The sequence below is a fragment of the Oreochromis aureus genome, linkage group 13, assembly GCF_013358895.1.
Source record: "Oreochromis aureus strain Israel breed Guangdong linkage group 13, ZZ_aureus, whole genome shotgun sequence".
NCBI classification, from domain to species: Eukaryota; Metazoa; Chordata; class Actinopteri; order Cichliformes; family Cichlidae; genus Oreochromis; species Oreochromis aureus.
Window position 1 is genome coordinate 19,395,915 of NC_052954.1, and position 12,512 is coordinate 19,408,426.

Here is a 12,512-nt window from a genome sequence, read left to right on the forward strand (position 1 = left end):
ACAGGAACATCTGTGCCGAGTATAACCTGGAAGTCCCGAGGTCAAAATGGGAGATGCCCCCAAGGGTGGTGGAGAATGACCGAGCTAAGATCCTGTGGGACTTCCAGATACAGACGGACAAAATGGTGGTGGCTAACCAACCGGACATAGTGGTGGTAGACAAACAGGAGAAGACGGCCGTAGTGATCGATGTAGCGGTTCGAATGACAGCAATATCAGGAAGAAGGAACACGAAGCTGGAGAAATACCAAGGGCTCAGAGAAGAGCTCGAGAGGATGTGGAGGGTGAAGGTAACGGTGGTCCCTGTGGTAATCGGAGCACTAGGTGCGGTGACTCCCAAGCTAGGCGAGTGGCTCCAGCAGATCCCGGGAACAACATCAGAGATCTCTGTCCAGAAGAGCGCAGTCCTGGGAACAGCTAAGATACTGCATGGGACCCTCAAGCTCCCAGGCCTCTGGTAGAGGACCCGAGCTTGAAGGATAAAAACCGCCCGTAGGGGCGTGCTGGGTGTTTTATATATATATATATATATATGTGTGTATATATATATATATATATATATATATATATATATATATATATATATATATATATATATATATATACACACATATATATATATATATATGTATGTATGTATGTATGTATGTATGTATGTATGTATATATATATATATATATATATATATATATATATATATATATATATATATATATATACACACACACTATATGAAACGGGTACAGTGAAAATGTCAATGTTGAGATCTGTGGATCATCAACCATAACAGCAAAGTGGTTTCTGCAAAGTGTGTTTCTGTTGAATTTTCAAATATAATCATTTATTATCAGAAACCTAAAGATTAATAACCTCAGTAAATAAAGTCCAAACTACCTCCAGTGATGAAATAACACTAGAGGCAAGGAAGAAAATGTGAGGTAGTAAGGTCTAAGCACTTTTTGCTTACGTCTGCCACAGCTCTACTGGTGACTCTAATGGCATCTGCTTATAAATATACCTTTTTTTCTCTTTCCAGACATACTTTAATGATAATATCCTCACGCTGATTCGAACGCTGGTCACAGGGGGAGCCACGCCAGAGCTGGAGGCTCTGCTGGCTGAAGAGAATGCTCTCAGAGGAGGCTACAGCACACCGCAAACTCTGGCCAACAGAGACAGGTGTCGCGTCGCCCAGCTAGCCCTCTACGACGGGCCATTTGCCGACTTAGGGGTAAGTGGATGCTTAAGTGCAGATGACACATTTTGCCACTACCCAGCAGCACACATCTGCCCACCTCTGCTGCTCCCGGTCCTTAATCTGATGTGAAGAACAGTGATCATGCAAAGCAAGCCTTAGTGGGTGGAGGGGGAAGATCGCTTTGAAGAGAACAATGAACAACCAGTTGGTTTTTCCTTGGTGTTCTAATTGGTTCCAACCTTGTTTTTAACAGGTTTTCTTAATCTTGTGAACTATGAGTACTAAAGTTCTTTTATTTTGTTTTTTTTTTCTTGGATGAACTGTGGCATAATTTTTTTTTATTTTTATTTTTATTTTATTTTTTTTATTGCAGTCTGCTTTGCCAAAAGTTGGTGTTTACTGGCAAGCAAACGACTGGTGCAGAACGCATGAATCTCACAACTTAACAATTACATTTATTGTCCTAACCTGACTGACCTAACACACAATCATGGTTTCTTTGTTCTGTTGTTCACCAGGATGGAGGCTGCTATGGAGATTTATTCTGCAAAGCACTGAAGACGTACAACATGCTGTGTTTTGGAATCTACAGATTAAGAGATGCACATCTCGGTGCACCAAGCCAATGTACAAAACGGTACGATACCTGCTTTTGCTCAATGACTATTGAAATATTCACGGCTGAAAATGAATATTTTGATGTGATAGAATGAATGATTAGGCTTGTAGACTCTAGAGCACTGTTGTATACAGAGGCATTTGTGTTAAACTCAGTGACTGCAAGGTGTTTAGGGCTTGTGACTGCATAGGAAGCCCAAATCATCACCACTCCACCACCGTGCTCCACAGTTCATCGAGGTGTTTGTGCTCATATTCTGGTATCCTGCATCCCTTCCAAATGAGCCATTCTTATTCAGTCTTTTTCTAATTGTGCAGTCATGAAATTTAACATTTAAAATACTAACCGGAGCCCGTAGAGTCTGAGATGTAGATCTTGGGTTTTATGCCATTTTACGTCAGAGTTTCTCTGATCATGTTTCTGATCTTGGGGTGAATTTGCTGGGAGCTCCACTCCAGGGAAGATTGTTTTATTGTGTTAACATTCACCTGAATGCTCCAGACAGCAAACAGCCAAAACCTGTGCTTTTACAGAGTTGCTCACACTTGCTGATTTCCAGTTAATCAGTTGCATTTGATTAGAAGCACCTGGCTGCTACTTACTAATTTAATCCCTCTAGAAGAGGTAAGGGTGTACTTAGAGGCCTGTGGAAACTTTCTTTTTAACATGACTGTACATTCTTTTATGTTTAATTTTTAAATGTTGCAGTAAATGCTTTGCTGCTCTTTCATTGATGTATCTGAGTCTTATCATCTGTAACATGTGTTTTCCGGCTAGATATGTGATCACAAACCCCCCGTACGAATTTGAACTGGTGCCCACCGACCTGATCTTCTGCCTAATGCAGTTCGACCACAACGCCGGCCAGTCCCGGACAAGTTTGTCCCACTCTTCCCACTCCTCCCATTCCTCCAGCAAAAAGAGCTCGTCCGTGCACTCCATCCCCCCATCGAACCGGCAGAACCGCAGCAGCAAGACCCGGGAGTCCCGCGAAAAACAGAAGTACGCATACGCACATGTCCTGCAATCTGCCTGTTTGTGTTTTATACCCAACCTGTACAGTATGCTATAGGTGTGTGTGTGTGTGTGTGTGTTTGTGTGTGCAGACGGTGATGACACATGCACTGATGATTACTGTGTATTATGTGTTTGTGCTTTGCGTCCATGCCCTGTGTTTGTGTGTTTTGTTCATAATCATCTGCATGTGGTCTTCACTCTGACATCACTGCAGTCATAACATGGCATAAGCAAATTGGTAAACTCACTTTGTGGAGAACTGGATTCGTTTATTTGCCTCAAAGACTCGAGCCTCTTTTGTAAACAGTAAGGCCATTTGTTTGGATTAAACAGCCATTGTGGTTGGAAAGAAGATTACAGTAAAAAGCCCCAACCACAACTCACATTCAGTATGTCATTTGGTCTACCTGTTGTATTCGTCTTAATATTTAGTTGTTTTGTGTCTATCCTGTAGTATTTGTGGAGTAAGTAACTGTTATGTGTTGGATATTTGTGCACATGATCAGCACACCTGGATCATGGATGTAACGTACTGTGATTTAGCTACTGTAGCTGATATTTATTATTAAGTTGATTTGGCTTGACATTACAGATACTCATAAGATCATCCCTCATTAGCAGTGTTGATATTTTGTTAATCATGGTGCATCTGTACTGCTTTATTGCATGTCCATGTTGGTAGCCCTTTTGAGCAGGCTATTATTTCCTGTACTTTATTATTCACTTATAAGATTATTTTCAAATTTGGTGAAATCTTTTTGACAATACTTGGTGTTTATTCCATATTTTCTCCCAAAATAAGCGCAATTTTCTTCTGACTTGGGAGAATAAAGTCATTTTTGAAGCGTGACATATTCTAAAAGCATGCAGATTTGTTACAATCGTACTCCAGAGCTGTTAAGGAGTAAAGGAAAAGTCCTGAATACATCTTGAAACGTAGATGTATTATATCAACCGAGTGCTGTAATGACAACATGTACGCATAAGATAGACTGATAGTCATTTGTTAGTTGTGTATTAACTGTAAATACGCCTCACTTACAGTAGATTACTTACCTCTCTTTCTGAAGTGCAACAAGGATGAATAGAATGGGCCAAGGTATGCAAGTTAACGATTCTGCATGACTTAGCAACCTTTTTACCTGGGGTTCTGATCATAACTATGTCCTCTGTGGATATTGTTATGATGAGGGGAGTTTGTTTTATTTCTTACGTTCTTCAGACGTTAAGTAAACCATGCCTCAGTTTAAGTTTTGCTTTCATCTGGAAAGCAAAATGTCTGCTGCTGCTCCTGCCTCCCTGCCATGATCAGGACCATTTCCACACTGCATGAGGTTGAGACAACCCCTACACCCTACCACCCCCCACCCCACCCTCCCCCACCAACCCCACCCTGCCCTCCCCCTCCTTTGTGCCTCTACCTCAGTTATTTATTTCATGATATGATTTTTTTTTTCCCCCTCTCCTACAGACAAAATCATCTTCCACATTTTTTCCCATTATCTATCATGCCTTCTTACGGTTTATTTGAACTTGAGATGGTTTGCATTGTGTGAGAGGTCTGTGTGTTTGCGCATCTTCCCTCCTATTGAATGCTATGACACGACTGTAGCAGACTTTCAGATGTAAGATTTATCCTCTCATTTAGCACAGCGACTATGTTATTATAGCAGCATCAGCATGTACCGCAGAGCAACTACGTGTTGTAATACTGTACATACATGTAGCATTGCTCACATGTAGGTCAGACTGATTCAAATCCCCCTGATGCAGCCAAATTGCTTACTTCTTCACAGAACTTTAAGAAAGTGTGTCCAGCCCTGTGCCATCGGTCACACCGCAAAAGTGGGAGGTGTGACCAATTTAGAGTTTAAATTGAAGGGGGAATATGAGTCTGTAAGTCTCCTCCTTGTAACCCTGCGTGCCTGATATGGTGGTTTGAGGCGACATCACTAAGTTCACCGTATCAGCAGTAGACTCCGGAGAGAGATGGCAGACATCTTGCTTCACCTCAGGCACAATTCTACACATCAAATGTCTTTGCTGTAACACACAGCCCTGCAGCCTCAAGCTTGCTGACACACACACACACACACACACACACACACACACACACACACACACACACACACACACACACACACACACACACAAATGAATCTCTGCACATGCAGTCCTGCATGTAGACGAACACTTTCACACATGCACACACACGCACGGATGTGTGCACAGGGTGTGCTCCACATCGCAAAGTTAAAATTTGATATTACAACTTCACCCAAAAGGAAGTGACATCTTGAATGGCATTGCAGTCGCCTGTGAAGTGCTGGGAGTGAGTTTACAAACTTCTGACAGCTGGCATACACACTTCCCTTTCCTCAGAAACACTGCTCTCATAGCCTACTTAAACATGAAGAGATTCTCTCCTAGATGACACATCCAACCCTCTCAAATCTCCTTCCTGCTCTCATGCTGACAGTGATTTTAAAAGCTCACTCTGAAATGTGACTGTTTAGGGTTTGGTGCACTTTTTAAAATTATTAGCTAAACAACCAGATCACCCAAATTGCAAAAGACATATTTTCTATATTTCCACTATCGGTAAATGGTCCTACAAAAAGTTCTGTTTTTTTTGCATGATATCTATTTCTTTGATTTCTGCGACCATCTAAATACAACAAAAGTGAATAGAATTTCACAGCACTGACAATTTAGACTTTACCACAAAAGGCACATTTTCCTGTCGATTTTTGAAAAGATTAATTAAATTCAGTGTTTACAAGTACAAAGTACTGGTTCAGTTGTGGATCATCGTCTGGTTCCCTGTTATTCTGTCAATCCTCTTTGGATAATAACAGTTTAATAACAGAACCCCAGTTTTACCAAACAAGAAATACTGCAACCCTGCTCACAGCTAGGATCTTTTACCTCTTTTCCACCAATGTAGTGCTGGTGCAGAGCCAGTCCTCTCCTTTACCTTTTGAAATCCTGCTCAATTTTTAAGTGGCTTAATGGTAGAACATGGCATAGCTTCAAGTAGCAAATGCTTGGGTAACATCCATTTGAAAAAAGCTTTAATAGATGGCTGCCCCTCCCTGAGGCTGGTTCTGCTGGAGGTTTCTTCCTGTTAAAAAGGGAGTTTTTCCTTCCCACTGTTGCCAAAGTGCTTGCTCATAGGAGGTCATATTATTGTTGGATTTTTCTCTGTATGTATCATTGTAGGGTCTACCTTACAATATAAAGCGCCTTGAGGTGACTGTTGTTGTGATTTGGCGCTGTATAAATAAAATTAAACTGAATTGAATTGAAAATTGAATTAATAAGTAAAATCTGCAAACTGTATCTATGATTCAGTGAGATGTTGTTGCTTCACTGATGTCAGTGGTTCCATCTGTTGCACCAGCACATTTGTGCACACATGTGCATATGCCACTTTTTAGGAATAGTGCCACTTTTTACATGAAAAAGCAATAAACCTGTTCAAGGGAACATGCTCATCAGCCAGCAACTTGTCATTCACAAGTTTTTAGCCCATTTCTCAGTCAGGTCCTTGCACATTGCATTCAGTTTCACTACATGAAGAACAGGTTTCATAAGGGGAGTAATTTAACCATTGTGTTAAATCTCAGTGCCAACATCTGTCTTTTAAACTATGATCATTAGGATTAGGGTTGGTACCTTTTATATCGTCTTTTACACTATGATCATGAGTGTGGCCAACCTTTGATGAGTAAGTTGTGTAGCTGAAAATCAGAATACAAAAATTAAAAAAACAGAAAACAAATACCCGGTCAAATATTTTAAAAACATTTTTCTTTAGTTTCTTTTTTCTGAACTTGATTCCACACTTAAAAAAAAATCTGGACACAGACTTACTAAAAGCTATGGTGCATTCCCTCTTCTTTTAATACTCTAACCCTTTATTTTTCTCTGTGTGAACTGAGGAGATTCTGCTGTTTTCAAAGCAAAATGTTTCCTCATTTTTGCTTATATTGAATTTCAGCTTTTAAATAATTCATAATAATCCACTATTGTTGTTAAGGGAAATTATCAAATATTTTCAATGGGTGATGGGACAGGCCGACAGAAGGCCAGTTTACTACAGATGGAGAGATGCTGTAGTGCATTAAGTAACAGCTTCCTAAAATAAAAAAGGTCCATTTTAAAAATGGTGCTAAAAATGGTCTCATATGTTTTGTTTTTTCTTTTTTTTGTCCCCTTTCCAACTTTTTTCTTAGCACCAGCACTTAATATTTTGTCTTTATTACTTTTATTTAAATAGGGTTTAAATGACTTGCAAATTTATGTGTATATATTATTTAGTGTGTTTATATATTTTACACACCATATTTCTTAGAATGGTAAATGAGCCCCTGTAAAAATGTGTCAAATGTGCATTCTTGTAAATGGCAATGCATCTACATAGTTTTAATGATAATACCAAGATTTATAAATCTATTGCTATACCTTAATATTGTAAAGGCTTGATATTTAAATTCCCCCAGATTTTTTTTTCCTTCAATTAAAAAAAAAGTCCCACATTTGCTTCCACTCACACTGCCCTTGGCAATTTGAGGGTATTTATGTTGAATTTGAACCCACCCGTTCCACATCTTGAGTCTGGATGGTCAGAGGAATACACTCATTGGAGGTTTTATACAGACTATTTCTTTGCTATAAAGAGATTCTTAAAAAATAGTCTTTATTTAGATTTTTTAAAATCTAAATGACATTGACATTGACTCTGTATTGTGGTGACAGCAGAAATCTCTGAAATGGATGTCTCAAAATCTGGAAATAAAACCCAAACTATCCAAAAACAGGAGAAATGGTAAAAAAGGAAACAGTTTTCTGTTTTGTAATTTGGGTGAGCAGATCCTGAAATATGCTTTAGTATGTACTGTATAGCATACTAGTCTGTTCTTCTTTTTCGTTTTGTCTTATCAGTCTTCACACAATTAATTAGAAATCTGATATAACATACCCACAGAAATATAAAGTCAGTTATGGACAATGCCACCATATCAACTTCAGATTGGCTCACTTCACCAGAAACCAAACTGAAAGTGAACCTTGCGGTTTGATGCTAACGACAAAGAATGCCATGCAAATCTTAATCTCACTTAAACTGAGGCAGTATGGTTGTAACTAAACCAGCATTGCATACTTTTTCTAACTAAACCCTTGTTTTCTTCCTCTCTCACGTTTTCCCCTTTAGAAAAGAAATGGTTTACAGATGAACCAGAAAATGCCTACCCAAGGAACATTCAGATCAAGCCCATGAGCACTCACATGGCCAACCAAGTCAACCAATACAAATCCACTAGTAGTCTGATTCCACCAATCAGAGAAGTTGAAGATGAATGCTGAACACCAGGCTTTCTTGCTGACTCACCAGACATCTGTACGCTCTTTACGAAAGAGATTGGAAGAGATCACCAAAGGAGGGATGATGATGATGATGATGATGATGATGATGATGACAGAGGTGGTGAAGATTGACACATTTCTCCTCACTCATTCTTCTAATTGAGGGTTGGACAGGAACCCAGACTGGGAACGGACCTCCTATGTGTATATGTTTAATGTTACTTCCATGCTCTTGGACATTTGTTTTATTTATTTATGTGTCCATAGAAATGTAAATAATGACAATCAAATAAGGATTGTACAGCCCCTTCCCTCTAGCACTTTTTGGAATTATTTTGAGAGTTGACAAAAAAAAAAAAAAAAGAGTACTTCCTGTAATTCTTTGCAATAGTTCACCTCTTCATGTGACCAGACTCCATGGCTGAGGTGACTGGTTATTGGAGGATGAGGGTTGCAGCGATAAACTGATCATATCATCTCCCAAAGATTCACTCAGTTGCGTCACATCAAACCAGCTGGGTTCATCGCCGTCATATCTCCCGTCTGCTTCTGTTCTATTTGCACTAAAACTGAACAAGTTTCTTTCCACAGAACAACTGGAAACATCAACACCCCCACCTCCCCACACCACCTCTGAGTAAAGAGTCTCTGAGGAGATGACGGAGGAAGGGAAAGGAGGAAGGGCTGCTTGGCTTTGGAGGCATACTAATTTTGTTCTCAGTTTGTTACTCATCGTGTCATTGCTTTAAGGTTTTGCTGTTTCACCTTGACTCACCATGTTGAGTGAGATCATTCCAGGCCTGGAAAAAAAAAAAAAAAGGAAATCAAATATTGCAAATTGGTAATCTAAAAACTCAAGACAATGGTGCAGTGTTGGTGCATGCTGGCTGGATGGAGAGCCCGAGTCTTCTGCTGATGTGTCAGATACCTGTGCTTGAGCCCAGTAGATATCGTGGTTGATCAGCCTGAATACATGAAAAGGATTAAAAAAAAAAAACAACAAAAACCTGCTCTGTCCTTCATGCATTCAGGTTTATGTATAAACTGTGTGTATGTGTGTGTCGTATTACAGCCACTTGTCCTTCTGATGCTGCACTGTCACTCCCCACCAACACTGATTTGTATGTGATGAAGCACCTTTGAGGGAACGGCATGTTTGGAGAAAAAAAAAAGTCACAATAGACACAAACAGTAAGAGATAATAAATCATTTGGATCTACTAACAAGGCATCGAGTTGCATCCAAAATCAAACCAAAACAGCCAACTATGATTGAGCATATCTAACATGAACAGCAGCTGCATGGCGTTATAAATGTAACAGCATTGGGATCACTCAGCAAAGTGGTGTATTGACTGTAACATAAAGTTAATATATGAGGAAAGAAATGCCACATATTGCGTAATAGTGGGCATCAGTGGGTCCTCCTTTGATCGGAGCAACTGCCTGGCACGGGGTTGGCACAGAGGCAGCAAAGAGCTTGGATGTTCTCTGTCGCCAGCCCAGATGTCGCACGCCAAGCTGCTGTGTTCAGTCCTCGAACACGAGGAAATGCTCAAGCATAGTTGGTGGAAATGCAACAAATGCCACAGGCACAAGGACAAGGAAGTGGAACGTGCTCGGGGTGCAACATGAGTGTATTTTCTGTATGCTAACACGCTTATAGATCCAAACGAGGCTGCTGCACAGATGGAGGATTGACCCGGTAGCCTCGTACTCCTAATAGTCAACCTTGTCCAAGAAAAAAGTAGTGGGATTTATACATTTCAGCATAATTATTTTATATCCATAAACATAATCAATTTGTACTTATTTTTCTAGTCAAGAGCAAAGTTAAAAGTACTTTAGGAGAAGACTAAATTGATATATTTAATTACAACTACATATCAAAAGATTTTATGTTGGACTGTCACTTTATGTCACGTATACTAAAACAAATGATTATTTTTTTATCACCCTAGCCCCTCTCTGACAGACTGCATCACTCTGGAGCTAACATAGCTTAGACTAGCTTGCATTGTGAAAACATCTTCAGCTTGGCAGCTCAGCTCTGTTGAGTGCTTGTAGAAATAAATTTAGGCTAATCGGAAGCCTCCTTTGGTTGCACAGATGCAGTGTCTACTAAATAATGTGTCTACTACTAAGCGTCCCTTGCTGAGAACATGCATAAAGGGAAGAAATGCATAAAGGGAAGAAAGGCGTAAAGGAGTTATGTTTTGGGGGAGGGGGTAAATGTACTTAACTAAGGAGTGGATTAGAATGGTTAATAATGACAGGATGAATAGAAAGTTCTCCCACTGTGTGCAGGCCAGAACCGAACGACCTTTATTAGATGACTGTGACCTAAATTAGGTCCCTAGCATGGAGTAGGAGTGTGTACACTACCGCACAGTGTGCTGGTATTTTCCACAGAATATGACCGGGAGACGCTGTTCGTTTATTGCAGCGATCCTCCTCTATAGATTGTAAAGAGAACGTCATTCTGAAAATAGAAAACAATTTTGGAAAATGGAAAAGACGATACTGTGCTTAACATGTTTGTGTAAACTCAACCCATGATATAGATCACATTTCTTTCTCAATCAAAATGATCTGAGCCTCAGTGTCCGTCTATTGGGTGTGGTACAACTATGCTGAAGCCTCATACACATTGTCCTGAAGTGAACTTTTGAACTGTGATTACATCGTTGTCACACATTGTAGCAAATAGGTTTCTTTTCGGAAAAATATGTGAGTAAAATGTACGTATAATTGGGTTGTTAACGGCATACTTTCTAGCCTGAACTTTAAGGAATTAATATTTGGTAATGTCGGTCACGCATTCTACATAAAAATCGACAAACTGATTGTTCTGTTGAGAAAAAAAAGATGAATATGTATCTCAAAAAAATAAAAGATCTTGGTTTATTGTAGGAATACGGAGACTATTTAAGTACTGTACGTGACACATGGAAAGGTTAGGCAGAATTTGATCAGCCATCACGAAGATGGAAGGTAGCACCAATTCAGCAATTATCGAAAGACAGGACATCCTTCGTTTTCCTGTTTCTATTACTTTGCTTTGTAACAGGGTTTACATTCCATTTTGTCAGCTCATCATTATCTGTCACAAACTGTCACAACTGCTTCTTATTTGTTTACAGAATATTTTTGAGGCACTTAAACCTAGCAAAGTGGTACATGCTGCAAACTGGCATAAACTCACAAAGTAATGCACCATTTACTTTCATTATACTTGATTACTGTGCTTTTTTTTTTTTTTTTTTTTTTTTTTTTAGACCTGAACCCTCATTGCACAACTCATTCAGGCTGGCATTACTCACAACACTGGACTGAGATGTCTCTCCTTCCTACATCTTTTCAGATGTTCTTCGCATTGTATACCTCTAAAGTTTTTAGAGTGTTTTTTTTTTAAGTGCCATGTAGAGTTCAGTTGAGCAGGCATCCTTCAGTCATTCAGGGACACAGGCTTCCTTTAAGGGAGTCCACGTGTTTTCCACTGTGAGAATAAAGTCTTGTACTGACATGGAGAACATCCAAGCCATCAATGCCTCCATGCCAGTATAGTGCCAGGCAGTGCAGGAGGTCAAGAGGAGGGCCCATATTAAGTCCCACTAAAGCGAAAAGTGGCATACAGGAGGCCCGAGGGGCTGATGGGGCAGATGGATACAAGCTTCAGTCAATAAATCACACATGTCCTATCTGCCAGATGCTTTGTTAAAGGTTAGCAGGCTGTGTCATACAATGTAATGAGATATGGATGACTGAAAGATGCACAGATGTGTTGTTATCCACTGAACGAATCAAAAGACTCTGACGCGTCATATGTTACTGTTACAGTATGTTGCATTATTTTTGTTAATCTATTTTTTTGCTGTAAAGGATGGAAATAAAACCTTATTTGTTGGGAAATGTACTAGATATATAATAGAACATAAAATACTTATGGGGATAGGAGGTGGGTCTCAAGTCTTAATAATACATGAAAACTGCATTCAGCATTTTTTTTTTTTAAAGAAAACTTGCTTTTTTTGGCTGCCTATCAGTTCAGGAAGAATTCAGGATATTGCTCTTGTTTATCACAGATAGGATTTCTTAGTACATCATCATTGCAGCAAACGGAAGTTTGACACAGCAGTCTAATTAGTTTGGATGCGTTCAAGATGTGATGGATAAATGGATTATTTGATGGTGCTGAGTTGATCTACCTGACTCTGTCAAATATAATCTGCTGATAAATATACTGTCTTGTACAAAAAAATTGTACATAGATTGTACATGGTTTCTTTTTGTATTTTTTCTCAAATTA

At 39.4% G+C, this 12,512-nt stretch overlaps 1 protein-coding gene across 4 annotated transcripts in view; it reads left to right on the plus strand.

Annotated features, from left to right (window-relative positions):
* The window catches only part of kcnma1a (potassium large conductance calcium-activated channel, subfamily M, alpha member 1a), a 167,837-nt gene extending 158,460 nt beyond the window's left edge, over positions 1-9,377 (plus strand). For 2 of the 4 annotated variants that reach the window (XM_039622032.1, XM_039622033.1), the window contains 5 exons: positions 1,037-1,231; positions 1,717-1,835; positions 2,595-2,819; positions 3,905-3,933; positions 8,053-9,377. In XM_039622032.1, coding sequence (XP_039477966.1) covers positions 1,037-1,231; positions 1,717-1,835; positions 2,595-2,819; positions 3,905-3,933; positions 8,053-8,204 — 720 coding nt within the window. In that variant the 3' untranslated portion in view covers positions 8,205-9,377. The remainder of the gene's footprint in view (positions 1-1,036; positions 1,232-1,716; positions 1,836-2,594; positions 2,820-3,904; positions 3,934-8,052) is intronic. The other 2 variants (XM_039622030.1, XM_039622031.1) reach the window with 1 other exon arrangement.
* Positions 9,378-12,512: the final 3,135 nt, after the last annotated feature.